Source organism: Zalophus californianus, chromosome 9 (assembly GCF_009762305.2).
Source record: "Zalophus californianus isolate mZalCal1 chromosome 9, mZalCal1.pri.v2, whole genome shotgun sequence".
Lineage (NCBI taxonomy): Eukaryota > Metazoa > Chordata > Mammalia > Carnivora > Otariidae > Zalophus > Zalophus californianus.
Window position 1 is genome coordinate 108,759,543 of NC_045603.1, and position 25,997 is coordinate 108,785,539.

Below are 25,997 nucleotides of genomic sequence, written 5' to 3' on the forward strand. Positions count from 1 at the left end.
AAAATCACCTGCAATTATGTGACTTCAGTGTCACCATTTTGATGTGTATTTTTTTTTACGATTTTCTTCTTTACCTATGTAGCTAATATATATATATCATGTTCCAGGCACATATCATGTAGCTAATAAATGTCATGTCCAAAGCAGAAGGACAGACTGATTAAGTCCCTTCCTCCTAAAGCTTTTACTGATATGAGAGGGCAGACATTAAACAATTTATTAAAATAGGATCTCAAGGCTTATGATGGATGAAGTATCAGAAGTTAAGAAAGCTTACAGGATAAAACCCAGTTTCTCAGTCACAAATGTTTTTCTGTCCCACCAAATGGGATACTTTTTAAAGACACTTTAATAGCTGAATAGTATTACATTGTGTAAGTATATCTTAATCTACCTAATATCATACATGTAGGTTTTTCTTATTTTTTAGCTGTCCTATCAAGGCAGTGAACATCTTGACAGTTAAATCTTTGTTCTTGATCACAGTTTTTTAGGACATACTACTAAAATACTATTTTTTGGGTTAAAAAATGTAGAGGCTCTTGATAAGTATTGTCAAATTGACTTCTATAAGTGTTGTATCTTTATATTTCAGCAGCAGTGCAGGAAAGTGCCCATTTCACCATCCTTTCTGCATTCTTGGATATCATTACTTAAAGCAGTTTTCTTCAGTAGTTTGATAACTTTTGTTGATTGTGTTTTTTTTGTTGCAAATAGATTACCTATTTTTTTGGTCCACTCATCTTTCTTTAATGAATTGCTCATTCATATCCTTATTTGTTGTGGGAGTGTTCGTCTTTTTGTTATTAATTTATCATGTTTGTGCAGTAATGAAATTAACTCAATGGAAAAGGGAGTGAGAGAGAAGTCAATAAATTATAGTGGAGCAGTGAGCAGCAAAAAACTTCGCTGTTATTTCTCTGCCCACACTCACAACACTTCTGATACCAATGTGTGAGTCTTCCAGACCATGTACTTCTTTATACGGTCTGGAGTTAGTGTAGACCCCACAAGTTACGGGCTCAGCCCCACAAGACTGCCCCCCACTCAGAGGCCATAAGAAAGTAGTGGATCCCCAGGCTACCCACAACTTCTAACTTGGTCACAAATCAGAGGTTCCTATGACCGTCTCCTTGGGTTTGATAATCTTTTGGAGCAACTCACAGAGCCCAGGATCACAATTTACTTATTGTCGCCAATTTCTTACAAAGGTATTTTATTTTTTTAAAGATTTATTTATTTATGTGAGAGAGAGTGACAGAGAGAGAGTACATAGGCAGGGGGAGAGGGAGGGGGAGAAGCAGACTCGCCACTGAGCAGGGAGCCCAATGCAGGGCTCAGTCCCAGGACCCTCAGATCATGACCTGAGCCAAAGGCAGACACTTAACTGACTGAGCCACCCAGGCGCTCCTACAAAGGATATTTTAAAGGGCACAGACAGACCACTAGATGAAGAGATATTCAGGGCAAAAATCTACAAGTTCCCAAGCTCAGGAGCTACTGTCCCTTTGGAGTTGGGGTGTGCCCCCATTCTGGTAAATTGATATGTTTATTAACCCGGAAGCTCTCTGAACCCCGTTCTTTTGCAATTTTTATGGAGGCCTCATCGTAAAGGCATGATCAGTTATTAATTATTAACTCTGTTTTTAGCCATTCTCACCTCCTTGGAGAATGGGCTTGGGCTAAAGTTCTTAACTTCTAATCATGGCTTGCCCAGATCCCACCCAGGAGCCACTGAGGAATCCACCAAATGTCACCTCATTAGAACAAAAGATGCCCTAACACCCGGAAAATCCCAAGGGATTTAGGAGCTCTGTGTCCAATACTCTTACTAGGAAATTATAAGGGATTTAGGAGCTCTGTGTCAGGAACTGGGGTGAAAGACAAATATAATAGCAGGCATTGAAGGGATATTTTATATATTTATATTTATTTCCTTTTATTTCACAAATGGCAGAATGTTGGTTGAATCATTTATTTCTTTGCAGAGCCTGAAATCAGCTATTGGACTCACATCTGTGATTTTAGGGCCTCCTACGACATGGATACATACCGCGTCTTTTCACAATATTTTGTGCACTCTTATTAAAATCTTGATATATTGAGGCTCAGAGATGACTCTGCTCGTGATTTTTTTTTCATCTACTTCAGATAATCAACTTTTTTCCCCTCTTTTCTTTGGATCTACCCGTTTTTCAGATTAAGCAGGCTCAGAAGGACCTGTGGGCCCACTGTTTCCCACAGCTGTTGGTACTGCTGTCCGGGGAAAAAGGACGCCTGGCTGGGCCTTCGTGTTGCACACTTGTGGTTATTGTTCTGTCTCACTGCAGATAGAAGTGTGCATCTTTTCTGCTATTCTGAGGATAGTGGGAAAGCAGATAGCTTTCATACTGCCCATTCTGCAGGCTTCTTGCTTCTAGTATGCTTAACAAAAATGCCAGTGGAGTAGTGGGCAAAGTAAAAAATGACAGGTTGCATCAATGCAAAAAATCACTTGGAGTGTTCAAACGTGTGTGCATGAGGGACATGATATGAGCTTGAATGACATGGTCATGTGCAAATGACTTGAGAGGCAAAGGAAATACATTTGTTGTATTTTTGTAGAAAGAATTTGACTCAGTTGTAAATTATACAATCTGGATGGAACCCATCAAGGTGATAGAAAATTAGCTTCTCCTTTGTATCAGAATGAAGAGATCTCTATACTAGAAGACTCCATAAAAAGTTCTCTATAATGTGGCATTTAAAATGGTTTTTGAAGAGCAAGTTTTTTAAAACATTTTGCTGCCAGAAAATTAAGTTCTAAAAGCTGGCATTAATTTCAGTCTTATGTCAAGAGCCAAATGGATTAATAATGAAATATCAAAGGAAAGTACTATCTCTCACTTAAATGTTTTTAATGATAATAATGACTTAAGACTTGATAAGAAAGCTGAAAAAGAATATCATTCCCATCCTGTAGTTTTCATAATAAATGAAACTTTCCTGTGGAGAAAATAGTCTCCTTTAAGACAGGTTCAGAGTAGGGCATGTCAGGAAATGATTCCAACTTGATTAAAATTTTTCTTCATATATTCAGTCAGCTCCTTATCTTGATTTTTCAAGTAGAAAAATAATGAGAATTTTAAGCCTTAGTAAAACATTATGGAAATGTGAAAATCAGTAAACATTAAAAAGCTAAACCGAAGATCTAAATCAGTAAGTGACAATTAAGAACCTTCTAGACTTAAGGCAAACAAATGTACTCAATGATCAGACCTAAATGTGCCCAGCTGAGGACTATCTTTGCTTTTTATACCTTTTTAAATGCAACTTTTCCAGGAATATAAATACTGATTCTCATTCACAACGTATGTTTTACCTTTAATTACTTCTGAATTTGAAGTAACTCTGAAGGACACTATGGTGTGTTTTGATACTGTTTTGTGTTGCAGACATCAAAATTTACTTACACATTATGTTTTTATAACAGATTTTATATTGAGATAGCTGTATTAATTCACACAAAGTCATTACTTAGTACTTCTTAGTCATTCTGAACCATATGAATAAAAGTTTATAGAATATAAAACATATTAGTATTAGCATAGTAAATATGTGCTATATCAGTATTTTGATATGAGTATTTGGTATTTCTTTCTCTCCAATACACTGGTTTTATTTGAGCTATAATTATTCTCTGGGAATATTTTCAGTATAAACATTTTTATAATGAGCAGGCTTTGACTTTGACACTGAAATGTATTTGCTTTGTATAGTAACATAGCTATTGCCCTGTATCTTTTCAAGTTGTTCTTATTTTGCATTCTTTATTATATAGTTTTCCTGTTTTTAACATATTAGTGATTTTATTTTTTTTGAAACATACATTGTCCTGATAACTATGAGGTTGTCTTTTGGAAAGATGGCACAAAGAACATCCTACCATAAAATGTTAATAGTGGATATTAGTAAATTGGAAACCTCACTTTATGAATCACATTATTATGGATTTGGGGATTTAAAAAAACATATCTTTTGCAGTAAGAAATTATCTTTTATTGATAAATGCTATAATTCCAAAAATTATTTCATCTGGTTGCAAAGTTAAATCCCCAAATTTGTAAAAAAAAAATTATTTCATCATTATTATATTAATTTTTATTGTTACTAGAAAAATTTAAACATTTGTTGGGACACAGAAGAAAATTGAAGTCTACCCACATTGCTCTGCAATAGCCTCCTTTCATGTGTGCGATGGAACATTCTTTAAAAGCACACTTTAAAGGATGCCTTATAGTTTAGCCTAATTATGTACCATTAGATGTTTAGCCATCTTTCAATTATAATTTGATAATTCCAGCTTGAGTGACTAGGTGGATGCTGGAGAAATATTCCAAAATTGGAGAAAGAGGAGCAGGAACGTGTGGTAGGACTAGACAAGGCATTTAGCTGTGATTTGAAGAGTGTCACCTAGCTGTTATGTGGTTGGAAGTACTGAGTCCTTACCTGTTTGGAGATGACCAGGGTAGAGATGTGAGTGGTTCAAGTCCTGGTCATGGTGGGACTGCTGAAGAGAAGTCCGGAGGTGGGCAGGCTGCCTCGTCCCCCGTGCCCAGTGTTGTAGTGGCAGAACACATCCTCTGACTGTGGTTCATCAGGCTCTACTTTCAGCTTCCTGTTCTTCCTCAAATTTTAAGGGGGCTGGGCAGGATTTGGTGTGTCTTAAATGTGTTATGTTCTGAAACAGTCTTCTTATGCAGTGATGACTACAGTTATGAAATCAAAGCTTACAGACACCACTAATTAATGAAGCCGTATTGCTTGGAGAATATCCCCCAGCTGTCTGAGGCACACTACGTGTTGAGGACGGGTGGATGTTGAAGGTTAAAGCTCTCTAGTGGCTCTCTGAAAATGAATACCTGTTTCTGCTGGCTTTGTATCATCAGAACTTATTATTAATTGTGAAGAAAATGATATACCATTAGTGAGCATTAAACTCTTAATGACATCAAAAATTCCTAATGAATAAAAGGACAAATGAGTTATATTTATTTATTTTGAGTCCTGCTGTGACTGTTTTTCTCCTGTGGTTTAGGATATATGAACAGAACAACAACAAAAAAGTCCCAAACTCTAGGAGTCACATGTCTTCAGTCTTCAGGTGTATTTTTCCCTACATTTCTCAGAATCTGCTTTGAGTTTGTTTCAATATTGAAACAAGTGCCACATAAAAATATTAACAGCTGGTTCCAGGAATCATCTGGAGGGGGTGCAGATGCACTTATCATGGATCTTGCCACGGAACGTTGGTGGAAATACTGTGCCTGTTAGGATCAAAGATTGCTCATTAGCAGTCTTTAAAAATAGCTATGAGAAGGGAACATTGGAATATAATGTGCCATGCAATTTTGTTTCCTATTAGAAAGCAGAAGATGAGGATATTGTTCTCACACCTGATGGCACCAGGGAATTTCTGACATTTGAAGTTCCACTTAACGATTCAGGATCAGCCGGTCTTGGTGTCAGCGTCAAAGGTAACCGGTCAAAAGAGAACCATGCGGATTTGGGAATCTTCGTCAAGTCCATTATTAATGGAGGAGCAGCATCTAAAGTAAGCAAATGTTACCCTTACTCGGCTTATGCCCATTAACAAAAATATCTCATTACAACCCTATTCCTATCTTGGGAACATATACACAGTGTGTGTGTGTGTGTGGAGGGGGCTCCTTTCCTCCACCCTCTTATGGCCTGTGAATTAAACTGGCAAAAGACACATGAACAGAACATGTTTACAGATTTTATTGATGTTAATATTTAAATTTTTCCATGTACAGGGGCTTTACAGAAAAGAAAGAAAATCTAAAGAAAACTCAGAAGCTTAGATACCATTTTAGCAAAAGGCAGTAAATTGTAGAACAGTAATTAGACAAAAAAATGACATTTGGGCTTCAGGTCAATTGTGGGATGGTAAATAGATGGCAGAAACTAGTGGTAGATAAGGTTTCATGTGCGCGGTCTGTTTTGTCGCCTGGCTAATCTCAGAGTCATCGCTGTCTCTGGTGATGTCCTTCTCTTCCTGGTTAAGGACAGGCGAGGGGCCATCTTCGTAAGAGGAGCTCTGTGTTCAGCCAGCAAGGCGGAGAACAGAGAGCTCCTCCAGCATCTGCCAGTTCTCAGTTGACTTCAGCTTAAAAGAGTCCTTGTGCCAGAATGGCGTGTTTTGGAGTGGCGTGTTCTGATACCCTGTCACGCTTACCCTGTAACGCCTTTTGTTTTCTTCATAATAACCCATTTGTGATCAAGCGAATAGAAATCTCCGTGATCTCGCATTTTGGGATGGAATCTATAGCTTCAAGTCCCCATTTTTTTGTCTCACAGAATTTACAAGCCATAGTCCTTGTAGTTGAAAGAAGATAATCCATGCAAAGACTTAGCTTAGGTTCTGGGCACAGAGCTGCCCTACAGGAAGGCTCATCTTTCCCCTTTCCCCTGCCTGTGGGTCACTTAGCCTGCTTGCCAGTGGAGAGCAAGTTTCCTCCCTGTTCATCAAGGGGGCACTTCTCTGCAATTGTATTACAGCCTTGAGCTTTTTCTTGTCTTGGGTTGTAAATAACCTCTATGGTTGTCTCTGGAAGCAAGAAAGTAATCACTTTGTGTCCTTTGAATTAGTATGCTGTTTTGGTAAACAGATTATGATAATGACTTGATTTACAAATGTATAAATGATTGAAATAGACACACAGGCTGCAGTGGCTGCTTAGACATTATTGTGCTCCTGTTCAATTGGACACAGTCCATTAGGATTAAAGCCCCCTTTCTCTTATTTTTTATTTTTTTTTAACTAAAGAGAGAGCAACTTCTTTTATAACAGACTATTTAATAGCACTTACTTCTACCTGTTTTCTTCCCAGGATGGAAGGCTTCGGGTGAATGATCAACTGATAGCAGTGAATGGAGAATCCCTGTTGGGCAAGACAAACCAAGATGCCATGGAAACCCTCAGAAGGTCTATGTCCACTGAAGGGAACAAGCGAGGAATGATCCAGCTCATTGTCGCGAGGCGAATAAGCAAGTGCAATGAGGTAAAGCATAGGAAATAAAAAGAAGACACTAGCATTTGAAATTGTAAGACTAAGTTTTTGTCCTAATGGATAAAGAATGGCAGGTCCTGGGACTTCCCTTCAAAATATTATAAAATTATCTTTGCTCTTTTTATTGTATTGACTGTGGACTGTGATTTGTTCTCTTACTTCCACGATCAAAGTATTCCTAAGTGTGCATTAGTATTTCTATGGCCAGCTCAACAAATAACACTGGGAATCTTAAAAGCACCTTCAGCTGGGTTCTCTTCTTGAAAACAGGGCCATACCTTCCTGCTGGGAGCCAACAGCTTCTCTTCTATTCAGTAGTGTTGTACCTGGGAGAGAGAAACAATGAAACAGCAAGGGCTAGTTCGTTTGTTTATCTATAATGGGATGCCTCTTCCAAAGTCCCTGACAGGGGAGAGTCTCTTTCTCTTGTGACATTGTCAGAGGTGTAAGTCTCCCCTTCTGTTCCCTGTGTCCCCTTTCTCCTTCACTATAGGGTTGAGTATTTTCCCCTTGATAGCATGCTTTTTGAGAGAGAACTACTGCACAATGCCATGGCTGGTTCTAAATATATGCAGCAGTGCGTAATTAGGAATGAGTAAGAAGAGTATCCTCTCCTGAAGGTTGTGATCATCTGTTTTCCCAAATAGTAAAAAAATAATAAGTGGAAACATACTTTCTGGCACAGTGGGGTATTTGAAAATTTAAAAGGAATTATATATTGATTTGATAATATTAGAACTTGAAAAAAATCCAGGTTCATAGATCTATTATAAATTATGTGCCATCTATAGGAAATAGGTGGGAGCTGAGAATTTATAGAGCAAAGCTTGTTAAAAATGTAGAGTTTGTTTTTGCTTTTAATCAATGCTCAACTCCCCACATTTTTAAATCAACTAAAAGGAAATGACTAGGAAATCATACAAACTGAAAATTATATCTAAATTGTTTAAGTGTTTTTCTTAATTTAAAAATCTATGTTATATATCTAAAGTGAGCTATTCAGGTTGTGTTGATCACTCATGCCATCCCGTACTACATTCATATTTTGCAATGAAGGTTGTTTTGTTGGGTAGTCAATGTACAGGTGACCAACTTTGGGATGGTTATTGACTATTGACTTCTTTATTTTTATTTTTCAAATGGAGAATTTGTTAACAATAATTAATGCATTAATTTCCGTAACAACAAGAGAACAATGTAACCTTTAACTTCTCAGAATGGAGAACAGTGGGACATAAAAAAATTCACTTTCGGGCGCCTGGGTGGCTCAGTCGTTAAGCGTCTGCCTTCGGCTCAGGTCATGATCCCAGGGTCCTGGGATTGAGCCCCGCATCGGGCTCCCTGCTCCACGGGAAGCCTGCTTCTCCCTCTCCCACTCCCCGTGCTTGTGTACCTTCTCTCGCTGTGTCTCTCTGTGTCAAATAAATAAATAAAATCTTTGGGAAAAAAAATTCACTTTCATAAGATAAATATAAATGCTAATCCCTCTGAGTAGGCTACTGGAATGGTTTTCTTTGAATAATAGAGCTTTTATTCGTTGCCAAAAATTATTAACTGACCTTTCTAATATAAGTCCTATAAAGTGCTAGTTGAAAAATTCTCCAAAGTTCACAAGCACATTGTTCTTTATTAGGTCTTTTTCTAAAACTGAATAATTTCACATTCACAGGACAGTATTTGTTTGGCAGATGTTTATTGAGCACCTACTGTATTCAAGAAATGTGTTAGATCCTTGGGATATGGCAGTAAGTAAAAACAGATGGGGCTCCTTCTCTCACAGAACTTATATTCTACTGGAGAATATATCATATTCTCAGTCTCTTTAAAAATAAAATTTGTAAACACCTTCTCAAAATTTTCTTTCACAGAAAAGCACTGGATGTTCTGGGGTCACTTAAAACATTAGGAAATGTACTGAAGACCAGCATCCTGAATCCAGACATGCTTTCCTCTGATTCACATGAGTCCCTGTCATTCCCCAAACAGTAGCAAAGCAAACCTGTACCAGCCTGAAAATGTTTTGATAAAAGCACTGATTTTATTCCCTGTTGTCCTGTAAAACACATGAAATTGAAATCCCACTGAAAGATCTCTGGGTCTCATTTACTTCTGTATATGAATTTATGTGAATGAAATGATTTAAGTAAGGGAACAGCTGCAATAGACAGTAATAGACTTTAATATTCAGTATTCCTTACGGTATCATTTTCATACATTGCTGGTTATTGCTATTTCTTAGGAGAGTATAAGCTTATAAAACAATTATATCAAAAAAAAAATCTTATCACGAGTGCTGTGCTTTCTTTGTAATACTACCGAGAAGCCTTTAGTACTGACAGGGTTTAACTAAAGAATTATATGAAGACAGAAGAGCTCAGTTCGGCTTCCCATAAGGCATGAGACATGATTTTGCTGCTATTGTACTTATTATATGTTACCTTTGGAAAAACATCTCCCTGAGTTATGAGAGAGTATGTGTAAATGATGTCACAGTAAATATTGATAGAAGCATACGGTGTCTTGTCATGAATGAACCTCAAGCCAAAATAATGTGCTTGAGTTCCCTCCTTCTGGGTCTATTAGTCAGCCAGAGGCCGGTCTTGGACAGTATCACAAAACTATATTTTACTAACTCATCTTTAAATCAAGGGTTTGCATACCTAATTTCAAGCCAGAGGAGATGAGAATTTGCAGAAAGAAAACAGTTTGTACTTTGTCACATCTTTCCGTGATCTTTTCTTGTATGTAGGAAGTGCCATATATTATCTTAATTTTTTTTTTTTTCAAAAACTACTTGTCAACTCTCCACAGTAGGTATTGTCCCCTTACCTTGCATTTCACGCTACAGCACATTTGGGGCGTTCTCCGGAAGTTGTTGCTCAGTCTCTTTTGCTTGGCCTTTCAGGAATCTTGGAACGCCACCAATCTTGAATCTCTTCTTATCTGCTCTCCTTCTTTTTCTGCTACCTTACTCTGGCTCTTCTCCCTCCTCTGAGGTTCCTTTATTTCCACCTGCTCTGTCACCATGAGCGTGTCTCGGCGCTCTCCCCGGGCCGCCTCCGTCCCCCCAACCCCCCGCACCCCGGCCCCGCTCCTCCACGCTGCGCATGCTCCCTGGGAGATCTTCAGGTACTGCCCGTGTTATGACCAATCCCACAACCCCGTTTCCAGCCCAGAATTCTGTTTTAGGTCCAGATACTTACTGGTTTGGCGCTCAGGCTCCCAAAGTCACAAGGTGCCCGAGACTTTATTTATGCTTTTCCTTCAAAATCGGTTCCTCCCTGAGTACTTCATCCACCCTGGTCTTGCCCCATCCCCCCGCAACCCCTACCGCTACTCCGTGGTTGTAGAAGCTGGAGACGGGGTTCACTCTGGACCTCTCAAATGCCTTCCCTGTTTCGGTAACCTCTGCCTCCAGAATCTCTCCCTCCTCGAGCCACTTTTCTCCAGCCCCTCTGCTGTCGCCCCACCTCAGGCCCCATTGTCCCACAGGGCTTGCTGCTGCAATCCGTTCTCCACACTGCAGGAAGGCAGGTTTTTCTACAGAACACATTGCTCCTGTCACTCCCGGCTGAAATCCCTTCAGGAGGTTTCCATCCCCTCCAGGACAGGTGTCAGTCTCCATCCCATGGCCCCCCAGGACATGCAGAAACCCGCGTCTGTGTCCCTGCAGTGCATTCCCCTGCAGCCTGCGTGAGCTCCTCGGCACGGCTTGCAATTTTTCAGGCGCACGGTACTCTCAAGCCTGGGTTTGCCCCATGAGCCCTTTCTGGTCCTTGTCCTCACAAAGACAGCTTTTAGATTTTAGTTTTTCTCACCAGAGTATTCCGTAGTCGGAGTACTTACCTTCATCTAGCAGCAATTACCTTGTCATGTTTCCTTTTGGGTTTTCTTTCATGGGAACTGTAATTTCTGAGATGGCTGGGACCTTGTCCATCTGCCATGTCCCTACCTCTTCATTTCTTGATGTCCAACCCAGAGCTGACACCTAAGCACGAACGGAATGACAAGGGAAATAATCCTAGGGAGGCTGGCCTTTTTAGAAGAAAAGATAACTTAATGATATTAGAAACTGAAGTTCTAAAAAAACAAAAAAACACACCAAAAAACCCAGGCATGGTAACCAAATTAATATTTTGGCAGGGATTCTGGATTTCTTTTGCTTTCCTTACATTTAATGTTCATAAGTACATTTAAAAACTTCTCATCAACAATAATTGTTTCTTTAGGAAAAAAAAAAAAGAAATGGTTTCCCCTTGTTTTGTGTTCCTGATTGATGGATTAACTTTTTTGGAGAAAAACTTTTTTTTTAAAGATTTTTATTTATTCATGAGAGACAGAGAGAGAAAGAGAGAGAGAGAGAAAGAGGCATGAGAGACAGAGAGAGAGAGGCAGAGGGAGAAACAGGCTCCCCACTGAGCAGAGAGCCCAATGTGGGACTCGATCCCCGGACCCTGGGATCATGACCTGAGCCGAAGGCAGATGCTTAACCATCTGAGCCACTCAGGCACCCATTGGAGAAAAACTTCTTAAATCTTTTCCATTGGATAGAATACATAAAGCAAGAGGCAGAAACGTTGGTTATCATCACAAAGGACACATTTGTTGAGGACTTGGAAGGATAGTAGAGGGAAACGGGAGTAAGTACTTGACATTGTTCCTTGAAGATTGAAAATAACCTGTGTTTGACAATTATGCTGATTGTGGATGTTCCAAGGAAATTAATGTTTGTAGAAATTACTGCGGTTTAACATAGCTTGCGGTCATCTAATTGTATCTGTGTTAGAAATGATTACATATGAAGCCTCGTCTTAGTACCAGTAGAGAATGTGACCAGGTGAGCCTTGTCTTAGACCCCATACTGAAGGATATAGTCACCAGGGATTACTTTAAAATGAGTTCTCTCTGTAGGTTTAATCCTCTTAGAATTAGAAAGCTACATTAGAATAGGAAGGGGCCTAAGGTATCATTTATGATTCTCTTCATTTCATGTATTAAGAAATAAATGCAGAGAGGTCAAATGATTTGCGTAATGGCTGCAAGCCCAAGGTAGGGCAAAGTAATTTAGAAACAAGGTGCCCATTCCTCTTACCACAATGTGAGTGGGCCTTAATTGACTGTGATTGTGTTGTTCAGGCAATTTATATTCTGGTTGTGTTAGGAAGTAGCATACAATAAAAGCATGGGTTTTAGCATCAGACAGTTATATTTTGGGTCTGCCGCTTACAGGTAGAATGACTTGGGGAGGTTCCAGTACCTCTCTGATCTTTGCTGTAGCCCATGGATGGGCGGGGTGGGGTCGGGGGGGGGGGGGGAGGGCGGTATGGGAAGGAGATGAATTTTTGTTCTACATGACAACAGAACCTGAAACTTGACCTTAAAGCTACAACCACTCTTCTCCAAGACTCAAGCCTGTCTTTTTATTCATTGTTTTGTGTTTACCTGTCCTTTGGATGTTAGTACTTTCCACAATATATCATCGTAATCTAGGCTACATACTGTGCTGTGCCCTCAGCTTTAGGCCTGCTTCCACATGGCCTAGTGTGTATAAGATCTCCAAACCATTTTGAGGAAAATCTGAGTCATTCACTTGGAAATTAATTTATTCATCCATTTATTCACCTAGTATCTGCTCTGTGCCAGGCATTGGGGATAAAATAGAATAAACCCAAAAATACTGAAATGTCGAAAAATAAGATTATGCCCTTTACTAACTAGAACCCAGTCTTTAATTTGCTGCCGAGATCAGGGCCATGTCTATGCCAGGTTTTCAATGCTTATGGTTTAGATGGTGGGATACAATTTCTCTGTGTGAAAGACATCATTTGACCCGCTCATGCTTACTTACAATGACAGAATTTGCTAAACCCTGCAGAAAAGATACCAGTTTTTTAAAAGAAGCCAAGATTTTAGCTTTTCCTAAGAAAAGTAGTCCAAGTATATAATGGAAAGCATATTCATTGGACAATATCCAATTTTTGTTATGTATCATTTGTTATTTTCTGATTATAAAAGCAACATATGATCATTTGAATATCTTTTCTAAGTGTGGACTGCATTTATATTGTTTTTCAGTATTGGGGTAATTCCCAATTTTATACCTTTGTAAATAATGTTATGATAAATATTGATTCACATGAATCTTTACTATTCGTGTAGCTTATTATTTTGTGAGGGCAATGACCACAAAGTGAAATAAATGGCCGGGTCAAGGAGTATAAGATGTTTTTGGACCTGTGATATACATTTCTGTATTACTTTAGAAAAGACTGTATCTCTTTACACTGCTACCCAGTAGAAGTTATCTTGCTGCAACCGAGAGCTAATTTTTCTCTAATAGGTGAAAAGGCTTTCCTATTTTTCCAGAGGTGGAGCTGAGGGGGCTGAGCACAACTACTCCTACCTGGGACTGAATAAATTAGATTGAAGAATATTTTTGCACCTTAAAGTGAAAATTGTAGTTCTTTTATTTTAGTTTCTTCTTCTAATTAAGTTTAATTTGAAGAAGGTTTTTATGTAAGGAGACTTACAGGGCCTGGGACCAGCCTAGGTTGCAGACCACCCAGGCCCTCTCTTCTACCCCCTCGCTCTGCCTCCACTGTGCCGCCATAGTACCCCCGTGGTGTGTTTCTCCTTCTTAAACTCCTTTTCTTGCAACAACAACAAAAAAATTATCAAAAGATTTAAAACAAAACTGTGCTCCCCAGTCAGGTTTTTTTTTTTTAAAGAAATTAAAAGGCATTGTATCTTCTGTTAAATATTTATGTAGTAGGCTACTGATGTCTTCATTTAAATCTGTCTTTTGAGATGTAAATTAGACATGGTTAAGAAGGTAGGGGAGGTGTAGACTCCCATGAAAATGTTCAATTGTGAGGTTCTTTCTGAACAGGCACCTTACTGTTTTTTTTTTTTTCTCTAGAAAGCCTGCATTGCTTTTTTTAAATGGAATTTTTATTTGATTTTCTAATATTCTAAAATAGCCTTTTAGAGTATTTAGGGATTTCTCATGAATAGCTTTGTAAGGATTTTATCATCTAGAAAATTTCAGTTATCTAGTTCAATTAAATGTATCTGTTAAGCAAATGTGAGGATATGTCGTTTGTCTTACAAAGTAAATTGTACAGCAAGCAGATCTCATATAGAGATTTGGATCACAAGTCTCTTCAGTGTATGTGCTCATTTAAAATTTTCAGACGTACTTGTTCTTAAAGGCATTGGGTATTGCTTTAGTTTGTTTTTGTTTTTACCTCCCCAAAGTATTTTGGAATTGAGGCATAGTATTCTTTCAGAAAATGTTCTTTTATTTTTCTACATCAGAGACCTTGAATATTTAATTTACTTTCCTGTGAAGCTGTCAGTTGTAATCTGCAATTTAAAAAAAAAACTAATAAAACAAATCCTCATTTCACAATTTAAACCTTATTGAGTCTAATTCACTAGCGCCACAAGTTTATTATTCTCCTACAGTTTGACGTGCCTCCAGTTGTAATTGTGTTGACCCTTCAATGCATTAAATCTCCCCAGTGCTTATCAAACTGGGAGAGATAAGTCTACAATTTGGAACTTCATTAAATATCTCATTTATATTAAACAGATGATAGCTTCTAACAGAAATAATAATTTGTTCCGATGAAGGAACCGCAACCGTTGTGGTTTCCTCTGTTTGGGATGTGTGGTCCTCTCTCCCACTTGGTGGTGCTGTGCTGCACCCACCTCCCCACCTCCCCCACCAAGCCTCTTTGTCTCTGGCTACAAGCCAGGACCAGAGCGTCATAAGATATTAGTCCATGGAGTTAACCTCAGAGCCCACATTTGGAGGATTGCTGTTAAGTGTGCTTTGTTCCCTCCTTGAAGCAGATTTGTTTCAAGGCCGTAGGAACATAGGTTCCTTATTCATATTACTTTTGTGCAGAATCTGACTTATGAGGCACAGCTGTTTGAAAGAATGCCACATACTGTTTTAATTCATGGTGATGGAAATTGACCTATATTCTTTGCTTATTTATTAGATCATATTTGTTTGTGACATACACATCTTTGCTTCATTATACTATTTGGTCCCTAGTTCTGTATTGTTTATATACCATTAAAGTGGTTTTTTCAGGTACTCCCTATCTTATATTTAAGATTATAGTAAGAGAATAGAATGACTTCTTAACTAATTTCTAGCAGAAGAAATGTAGGCTTAGTGAATTGCTCGAGACACCTGAGCTCACAAGTGATCTTTAGGTCTTGTAGAGTAGGTAGTAATTCTATCAGCACACATGGAGATGAGTGCTAATTGTTAGGTGTATTTACCTATTATAGATATAAAAAGTATAGCTTAGTTCCAGCTTCAATTCTGATAAAGCACGCTTTGTGCAGAGCAACATCTCATGAAGAATTCTGAATTAAAGCATAACTTAAATTGACTTCAACAGATACTAACAGTCAAATTGAAAAAATAAGCAGCAAAATAAGTTTAAAAAAAAGCTTTTAATGTACATATTTTTCCTCCAATGGTTGCAATCTGACAGAACTTCATGGGAGGCACAGTGTAAAGAGGCAGAGAAAGTTGGTCATTAGGCAGAGCTGTCATCACAAATTATTTTGGTACAGGGTGAAAAGTTCTAGTTCATTTGGTACCCAGTTGGATGCAGGCCTTGGGCAAGTTGTTATAATTCCCCCATGCTGCTAATGGGCCTCCAGTACTGATTTTCCCTTGCCCCCTTTTCTCTGTAGCTGAAGTCACCTGGGAGCCCCTCTGGACCTGAGCTGCCCATTGAAACGGTATTGGATGATCGAGAAAGAAGAATCTCCCATTCCCTGTACAGTGGGATTGAGGGGCTTGATGAATCACCCACGAGAAATGCTGCCCTCAGCAGGATAATGGGTGAGTCAGGTAAAACTCTGTTTATCACATCTTATTTTTATGCTTTCCCGGTTCACTGGGAGGTTATTAATGTAATATTAATGTAAGGGAGGCCCGTGTTTTCAAGAGGAAAAAGAGCAAGTTCATTATTATCATCCAGGAAGTGTTAATAGTGAAGAGATTGAATCAATACATTGATTTTGTTAAGTGAATTTTAGATCCTGTAACATGTTGGGGGGGCAGCAAAGGAAGGGGTCACATGGAAATATGTTCAGCGATCAAGATGTGTTTAGTTCGTTTGAGAGTAGAAGTGAAGCCATGTTTTAGGAAAGTCAGAATTTAGTGGTTTATGATGAGGATTCAAAGTCACGTATCTTTCACGGCAGCACCTTTTTTACAGGGAGAGGAACAGATGCAGCTGTACATGTTCGTACGTAGATGAAATATTCACATTTATTTGGCTTGTACTTAATAGGATGTTACTGTTTTTAAGTTGCATCTCTACTTTGTCAAAGCCCTGATTTTAAAGTCCGGAAGCTAGTGTTTTGCATCCTTTGTTTGGATTCGGCACCATACTGTCTGCTCGGCCCCCAGTGGGTACTGAGGTTATTAGCACTTGCTCAGCAGAAGTGCAGCTCTTTCCTAACAGATCCAGTTAATAAAGACTTGCTTTGCCACAGGAGTGATTGGATTTACTGAGTTGCTCATCTTGGGATTAACTTGTGAGAGTTTTCAAATTTAAAATATAAGCAGCTGTTTCGATTAAAATAGCACCTGACATAAAACACTTTTATTGCTGGTGTGTTTCACAAGGCTCGAAAATAAAACCCTAAATTTAATGCCATTTTGAAACATTTAATGAAGATTTAATACAATTCAAGTTTCCATTATGAAGCTTCATTGGAACAAGGATTTATTTCATTCGCCAGTGGACATTTATGGAAAGCCTACTATTGACAAGACGTTTGTGTACACACTTTTGCTGTAGATACAAAAATGAGTGAGACACAATCTCTACCTACAAAGAACTCTCTCCTGGGCATGACAGGAAAAACACATAAACATGACTAGTAGAATTTTCTGGTCTTCCTTTGGTCCTTCTAGCTTTCTAGTTTGGAGAAGTTGCTAAATTCTCAATTCCTTATTTTGTTGCACATAGGACTTAGACCTGCCAGCCCTCTGGTTTTACTTTGTCAATAGTTTTCTTTTTTGCCTGCTTGGCATAAATGGAAGTAGGGGAAGGATGCTAAAACCACTGTGTACCTGTCAGATGCCACACAGTGCACAGAGATCACCACACTAATCTTTGCTTCTTAATGATCATTCTCTTCACTGCCGTTGCATTTTCCATACTTTCTTGGTTTTGGTGTAAAACTTTATCTTTGTTATACTTTTTTCATTAATGAAAATTCATACCCCTTGAGAGAGAAAGAGCGTGCATGTGTCCCTGGATCTGTGTGCATACAAAGTGATATGCTGTAATTTCCCCTTTATTATAGGAACATAGGACTTGCCATACTGAATCAGACCATTGGTCCACCAGTTCCTGTAACCTGCGTCCTGCCTCCAATCCCTGATGCTTCAGAGGAAGGCTGAAAAACTAAAACTAAAAAACCAAAAAACCCCAAAATTCACCTAGTGACCTTTTGAAGTGCTGTATATAATGGGTTGAGGACTCCTTCATTTTCTTCATAGTCTGTTACCCTGATTTTGTTAGCTGTGGCTTCGTTAGTCCACTTCCGTTTGCATTACTGTTGTTTTCCCTTCCCTTCTCTAGAGATGTAATGGACTTTTAAGGCTCCAGATGCTTTCCCCGGGGCAGCAGCTTCCCTCCCAGCTGTGTGCTTTGTGATGTACTGTGCGTGCCCTTTTGGGTCGGGGGTGAAAGACTCTTTACCCTTTGTTGGTAGGCCAAGTTAATGTTGAACGATTTGGGTATTTTCTTAACATAGTTTTTTACATATTCTACTGGAAACTAGGGATCTTTTATAGTTTTACCCTGAGAAATGCATATGCTTAACCTGATCTGTCTTGAGTTTTACAAATTTGAGAACTCAGTCTTCATCAGTCCGTATTCCATTATTGGTGGCCCTCAGAAACAAATGGTTTGCTAGGTCAGTTCCCACTTAAAGTTAGAAGTCCTGCAAAGGATGTTAGCTTAAAACAAAATACAGGGTACCAAATATAAGATAGTAGAGCACTGAATTACTGTTAACCTAAATCAGTAGCACTAGTATTTATTGATTTGCACAGTATCTAGGTACGTGGAAATCTCTCAGGTAGATCTTGTTTGGTTGCTGATTGTCTTCTATATATTTAGAATAACTCTTATGTAGACACTAGTGGAGGTGATGGTATTTACTTTATGATCTGCTCTGATTCAAATAGAGCTTTGTATTGAAATTACAGCTGATTACTTTAAGAAATGACTAATTGTATGCAAACAGGATGAATTTTCACCTAGAAAAACCCTCATGTGAGACTCTAGACCAAAAGGAGCTTTGGGGCTTTCTAACTCATTTCTATGGGAACATATCTCAGGAGAGAAGCTTCTAAAAAAAAAAATAAATCAAAAAAGGAAAAGATGTAAGACTTGGCAGGATGTCAGGGGTCATTAGCCGCACTCTCCCACTTAACAGATAAAGGAACATTGTCACAAGATCCCTTGGTGATTTTTTGTTTTATGTTGTTTTTGGATATTTCTTGTTTCTAAAAGTAGCCCCTCTCTAGGGCATACTGAGACCACACAATAAGGATTAGTCACGTCCATTCTTTATTAACATCAGTTTATCTGAATCTTTAAGCAAAAGGCGTTAGACAGTCACCAGAATCTGTTCCTTTTTGGCGGTCACTGTGTTCTAAAAATCAGAAAAGCTCATCTCTGAAAACAGTCTTAGAAATCATCTACTCCAGCTGAATTATCTTCTGTTCAGAGGAATTAGGAACCAGAGAAATTCCAGTGACGAGTCGGAAGCCACAAGATTTCTGTGTTCCTGGACCAGTTAGGATGTGTATTTTCCCGAGTCATGAGTCCCACATTACTTCAACCTGGATCGGTCTCCCTAGTTTTTGGTCAGGTCATCCAGAGTTGGGACCAAGACAAGATTTCTCCAGATGTCTTCTGTATGGGCCTACCTGCCACTAATCATGAATTTTAATCCTGGATATTCATCAAAAAGAAATCTCTAGAGAGCCTACCTAGGATTTCTTCATGTTAAAAGACTTAAAAAAAAAAATCCTAAATTGCTGGACTGTCTTAACTATAATAATCATAAAACAATAATAGGCATGGTTAATTTAACCAACACGTTCACTAAAATACATCAGAAGTTGACATTTGGGAACATGGAACCTTAATTTTTTTCCAAATTTTAATCTGAAGAAATTTTCTGTTTAAAGCAAGACCAGAATCTGGTGTATTCGTTTTAGAGATTAACCTCAGTAGTTCTTATATTCATACATTTGTGGTGAGTTTAAAAAATAATTATGCTCAGCATATTTTTATCTTGTTAGAAATTCAACATTGAGAAATGGAACATTAATGTTTTTATTGTGAGTCAAATCACTGGAAAAGTTTTCATCTGTTTCTAGTGTCATGAATGGTATTGCCTTCTATGTAAATGTACCAATGAATAAATGTTTAGTAAACAATCATTTCGTATCTCATTGTTTCACTCCTCTGTAAGATATTGACTGGTTTAAATTTCAGTTTGTAGTTTGTCGGTTAACTAGGTTGAGGAAGGAGAAATATATTTATCCATCAAAAAACAGATCAAACGCTTCTCAGGTCACCCTTGGAAGGTTTCACGTTTATGATGTGCCCAGGTATCATTAAGAGGTATTGTCTAGGTGGAGTTTGGTAGAACATGGAGTGAGATAATTTAGTTGTCCATTGCTCCCAATATGTTCCTGCATCCAGATTCGAAAACTGTAATTCTTGGTGAGCATGTCAAGAAGTTGGGAAGCTGAAGAAAAATGTGAATTCTCACATCTTTTGAAATATTAGCCCCTAGAATCATTTGTGAGAGGAAAAAGCTAAATTGTTTTCTTATTATTAGGAAAATTTCTTACCATTTATGTATAAAATTTTGGATCACTTAAGGTACAATATTTCTGCTCAACACAGCATATTATAAAAAAAGGATTGTCATATGAAGAACCATTCAGTGTTCCATATTGCTTATTAGGCTGTCTCTCAGAATATATTGTATAAACGCAAGAGTTTTAGTTTTTGTGTTGAAAAGCGAGTACACTATAATTATATTGTAATTTTTCCTTCCAGTAAATTTTGCCTTTGTGAGGACTTGGCATTTAATGCTATGACACGTGCCTTGTCAGTGGTGAGCTGTCAGGGATAACTCTGGTTTTGTCATTCTGTACACTTTTTGGGCAAAAAAGTATGTCTTGAGAAGGAAATATTTCTTTTGGTGATAGTGCTAGGATGTCCAACCTTATTTATGAATGGTAATTTTTTAGACAGATTTCTGTCTTTATTAAAACTCAAGTAGTAGTAAATAAATAATTTGAATTCAGGAGAGGGAAACAAGTTAAATTTGATGTGCTTTATAATCATGAGCATTTATAAAAAGTTGCTAGTTTTCACAGTTTGTCAAAATGAATGCATTTCAAATCAAAATAGAGTGTTTTTCTTGATAAAATGCTGTGTTAATGTTTCAGTGAACATACAGTATTTCTATAATAAAGTAGTTGGTGCTAAATAATCAACGCATTTGAAACGTCTAGCATGCCGCCTTTTGTGGGTTGTCCTGAAAAGATACGTATCAACAACTTAATTTTTGTCCCTTTGTTGAGTGTCTAGAATAATATGTATTTTAAAAATCCTTCAAGCCTATATATGCCATCCCATAATTGCCAAAACCGTGTTAAAACAAAAAGTCATCATTTGCACATTCTTATGAATGTTTATTTTAAAAATTAGATCTTAAGCCTGATGTTAAAATGTTAAAATCTCTCCACATGTTGCTGTGGTGCTATTTTAAAAAGTGGTTTATAATAAAGGAAAAGAGCACCCTGTGTAAAGTGTAAAATGGTGCTAGTATGGGGAAAGGACAGCGATCCGTTTTATTTGGGTTGGAGCCAGTAGAGCTGGCTTACCAGATTTGAATATTGGACTTAAAATGAGACTTTTCCCATCCCGCTGTAAGGTGATGGGGAAATTGTCAATTCTTGCTCTGTTGGGAGAGCCAGGCCAGTGGGCCTCCATCATATCCTGATGTGTGTTTTTGTGAGTATGGACTCTCTTGATGTATCCACTTGGACCAAAGCCTTGTCCAGTGAGGTCTTAACTCAGAAGTGTGGCACAAGATTTGAGGAGGAAGCCAGAAGAAGTATGGATGTTTTCGGGAGGAAGATGGCATCATTTGGACCCCAGCTTTATCTTTAAGAGTTCAGGGCTTGAATCGTAATTTTGTCCCAAGAAATATAAACGTCTGTCATGCTGATCCATGCACCTGAGCAGATTTCCCCAAAAGCAACTCATCAGTATAGACAGTTGTGAGTCTTTCCTTACCAAGAACATTATATCCGAATTGAATAAATAAAAATGTACAGACCCCACTGTCTTAGCCTGAAAATCTTTGGGCAGTTAGATCCTATCTTTTTAAGATCACTCTGCCATCTCCCCATGAGGCCTCGATTCTGCATGTACTCATCTTTGAAGTGTCACCTGAATGTACCGGCAGCGTTTCTCCATCATGAATTTAATGATGTTGTTGCCATTGTGTAAAACCAATGTCATCATTTCTCCTAGCAGAAAAGATCATATTCATCATTCAAAGCCCAACTGTGAGGTTAACTTTGGTGAGGATCCCCGGTGTACTCTGCCTCCAGCCACCCAGGTGAAGGCCACAGTCTTTTTAGCACGTCCTTCACGCCACCAGTCAGTTATCAGTGTTTGTATGTCTGTTTCTCTAGGGTGTGAGCTGTTTGGGGGCAGAGATTTAAGTCTTTCTTACATCCTTGCTATGCGGTATGTGCCCAGCGAATGAGTAGGTGAATGATTGATCTAACTCTGCAGGGCTTCCCTATAAATTTCCTGGTAAAATTTTCCAAAGGACTTTCACAACTTAGAATCTGTGTAGCATTTTCACATTAGAAGACGTTCTGGAGATCATCTGTGGCTTTATGAAACCTGAATCCAGTGAAATTGAACACTGTGCCAAGAGCTACAGAGCCGCCAAGTCAGAGAAGGGAACAGACTCTAGGCCTCCACTGGCCATTTATTTGTGAAAAAATAAATTTCCTTCATTCTATTTTGTTCCACCAGGTTGAGCAGATGTTTGGAAATTTAGACTTTTTCTAATGTTGTAATGTGTTGCCATTCGTACGCATAGCCCTTAGATCGATATCTAGAATTTCTCTTCCTTTTTTTTCCATTGGCCAGGTAAATACCAGCTGTCCCCCACGGTGAACATGCCCCAAGATGACACTGTCATTATAGAAGATGACAGGCTGCCGGTGCTCCCTCCACATCTGTCTGACCAGTCATCTTCCAGCTCCCACGATGATGTGGGCTTTGTGACAACGGATGCTGGCACGTGGGCAAAGTCTGCAATCAGTGATTCAGCAGACTGGTAAGATCGCACTCCAGCCTTGGGAACCATTACTTAATTGCAATCACCTTCATTTTATGCTGAAATGGTCTGTCATTAAGCACAGTTAATCAGTTTTGTTTTATGGCCGTGTTCTGTTTTCATGGTCTTAATACTCTTAATTATCACTCTTTTAATAAAAGATTCCCCTCCACCCCATAAACTTGCCCCATTGTTTTAGCATGTCCAGGGCTGTACTTATTAACTCAGCCAAGTCTACAACAGAACTACCACTCACCAAAAAAGACCTACTCATTTGTGAAGTTCCGCTGTTGGTTATTTTAGATCTGTTTTAATTTGATGAATTGTTTTTTTTGTTGTTGTTGTTGAATCAGTTCTAAGCAAATCTCTGAGGTGACTGAAAGTTTGTGACAATTAGATGACTTTGGTCAAATTAATAGGTGCTATGCTCTGGGAGTGGGAGGAGGCTTTTGTAAAGGTTTGCTTGTTTTTTTTTTAGAGTGCTGTAACCCTGCCATTTTAAGTGCTTCCCGCTTGCTTCTAACATTGTGACTTTTGAGGCAGCCTAATGCTGTTTCTTTCTCCAGTATCTTCCAAAACAGAAGAAAGCATTTGATATTATTGAGCCAATGCACGGTCCATGAGTGTGGATGTGTGCCTTAATTTGCATGCCTCGTAATTATGCACATCCATAAGCCAAAAGGCAAGTCCCTCCCAGGGATGACCTTGTGAGGTTGTAGTGATAATTAACATAAGCCACGTGAAGCATTATACCAGAATTTTCTTATTGCCCTTTCTCTGGGGGTGTTCCGTGAATACATCAACAAAATGGTATTTAAATGTTACAGCATTGTTCCTTCACCACCTACCTGTTTCTCTTTTGTACTCTTACCCAGACTTGTGTCAAAAATTGGTATTAGATTGGAGGAGTCTGGAGGCCCGACATTGATTTGTGTTAACATTTTAGTGGTGATCTTAGCAAAGTCGCCCTCTCCCCAACCCTCCTACTCCGCTCCTTACAAAACACACAAACATCCAGCACGTGTAACTGGGAATTCTCCAGATCTCTTGGAATAGTCTCACCTGTTAATTTGGATCCTTGAAAAGTCTGTCTCTGTCTTGTCTTTCTTTTTTTAAAAAATTCTCTTACTGAAACCACAGGGTTTAAAAAAGAGCTACACTCCAGCCTGCATGATTAATAGCATATCTGTGAATGAGGTTTTTGGCTCAACATAGAAGGGGAAACTATAATATAAAGTAAAATCCTATTTGAAATCTGCAGATCCTGCTGCATTCACTGCTGCAGTTTGTGTCTCTGAGAGTGAAAGCAACAACAGGGAAAGTAAGGATTAGATATTGGCAGTATTCAACTTGGGGACAAAAGCCTTTGAATCTCCACCGTGATGAGGATTGTGAAGGTGGCCATGGGAATAGATCTGGTTTGGGGACTTCTGAAGCACTGTATTGGTGAAAATAAATAAGTAGCTAGCAGGAATAGATTGTGGCATTAATTTCCCTAAGGGCATTGATAAAATGGGGAGGACTTGCGTGATTTTGCCATGGGGAATGTGGAGCAAGGAAAAGAATATGAATGAAGGGTTATCCAAATAAGAAAGGCAGCTGTTGGGAATCACAGCAGGAAATGTGAGCTTTTCCAGCCTGACAGTATCTCCCTAATCTTTGATGAAAATGTTATGAAAACAAAAGGGCAATAAGACAGGATTAATAACTGGAATTTTAATAACATTGGGGGTCAGGGTATGGTTACATCCTTTAAAGAATCAGCTGTCAGTTTTGCACTCGAACTTGCTAAGTATTCTAGTGTCCTGTTTACTGTGTCTGAAATTAGTTTAATGGGCATATTGATAGGGAAGAATTAATTATGTCATGGTTTAAGAATATTTAGTTACTTTAAGACTTATTAGCTCACAAACTCATTTGACATTTTAAATTGTGCATGTTCACAGTTCACTGCACAATTGTGGAAGGTAAATATGTCAAATGGCTGAACTTTTGTTAACGAATAGAATGTACTTTTTTCAATCCGTTAATTGATTTAGGGAACATTAGCGATGTTTTTAAGGAGAAACAAGGTAAAACAGCAGATTCTAATCTTAGTAGCAACATAATTCCAAAGATATGTGTAAAAGATATGCCAATATGTGGTTTTCGAATAACACTGGCACCAACGATTTATATTTCTTTGGAAAGGCTCTTATCAATAATTTCTATTAAAAATGTATTTCATGAGCAGAATGATTGAAGAGGTCAGGTTTTATTATTATTCTTATTGAAAATATATAATTTAGAGTTTGCTGTTGCAAAATTGGGTCATAGTTCTTATCAAATGGGTTTTTAGTTTTCATTTCTAGGTCTGTCTTTTCCAATTGGTATATGTGGAAATTACAAGCATATATAGTAAGCATAGTAGAATCTGAATACTACTACATAAAGATGATATGCAAGCATATATAAATTTAAGAAATATTGGGGGGGGAATTGGAGGAGGAGGCGAACCATGAGAGACTATGGACTCAGAAACAAACTGAGCGTTCTGGAGCGGAGGGGAGTGGGGAGATGGGTTAGCCTGGTGATGGGTATTAAAGAGGGCATGTACTGAATGGAACACTAGGTGTTATACGCAAACAATGAATCATGGAACACTTCATCAAAACCTAATGATGTAATGTATGGTGACTAACATAACATAACAAAATTTTTAAAAAAAGCAAAAAAAATTGAGAAATATGTATAAGCAGTATGTAATTATGTATATAATATAGGCTATAGTTATAAATACATGCATACATATATACATATATACACGGTATGCAAGCATAGTAGCATGTGAAGGGGCCCCGAGGGTTTCAAAAATGTATTCAAAGTTTTACAGAAAAAAATATGGTGTATTAAAAATGAAAAGATTTAATATAGAATGCAGAGAAAAGAACATTTATTAGGACATAACATAGAGTTTTACCAAATAAAGTTCTTCTTGCTCTGGGCTGAATTCCCAGTGCCCGTGGGATACAGCTTCTCTTTTCTCAGTACTGGGACCAGGACAGGGGGAGGCAAGCTGATGCCCAGGATACAAAATATAAGGAAGGAGTCACTCTCAGGTGTGCACCCTGAACTTGCATGACCGTGAGAGTGAGTGCTTCCTTAAATTTGGAGTCATGGGCACCTACCTAGTCTCATCCTAGGGGCCCTGCTCTGTACTTGGTGGAAAAGATTGGGAAGGATTGTGCACTTCCCCTGTGTGGTTTTTAAGGACCCTATTTCTGTTATCATAATTTGTATTATGTTGATTATTTGAGATAGACAGTCTTTGTGGGGTGATAATAACTTTGTATGGTGGTTTACAGTTACAAAGCGCTTTCATATTATGTCCTTGAACTCTCTTACTGGCCTTGTCAGACAGGTGAGGCCGCTATTCTGTTTATAGAGCATATTAATACACATGCGCCTGACACATTTCAGGTGACTTAACCTGAGGGCGAA

General features: G+C 38.4%; 1 protein-coding gene across 9 annotated transcripts in view; it reads left to right on the forward strand.

The window, feature by feature from the left end:
* PARD3 (par-3 family cell polarity regulator) overlaps positions 1 to 25,997 on the forward strand; it is a 646,927-nt gene that overhangs the window by 402,313 nt on the left and 218,617 nt on the right. For 6 of the 9 annotated variants that reach the window (XM_027592715.2, XM_027592717.2, XM_027592718.2 and 3 more), the window contains 4 exons: positions 5,405 to 5,593; positions 6,894 to 7,064; positions 15,795 to 15,945; positions 22,328 to 22,517. In XM_027592715.2, coding sequence (XP_027448516.2) covers positions 5,405 to 5,593; positions 6,894 to 7,064; positions 15,795 to 15,945; positions 22,328 to 22,517 — 701 coding nt within the window. Of the gene's footprint in view, positions 1 to 5,404; positions 5,594 to 6,893; positions 7,065 to 15,794; positions 15,955 to 22,327; positions 22,518 to 25,997 lie in introns of all 9 variants that reach the window. The other 3 variants (XM_027592712.2, XM_027592716.2, XM_035729173.1) reach the window with 1 other exon arrangement.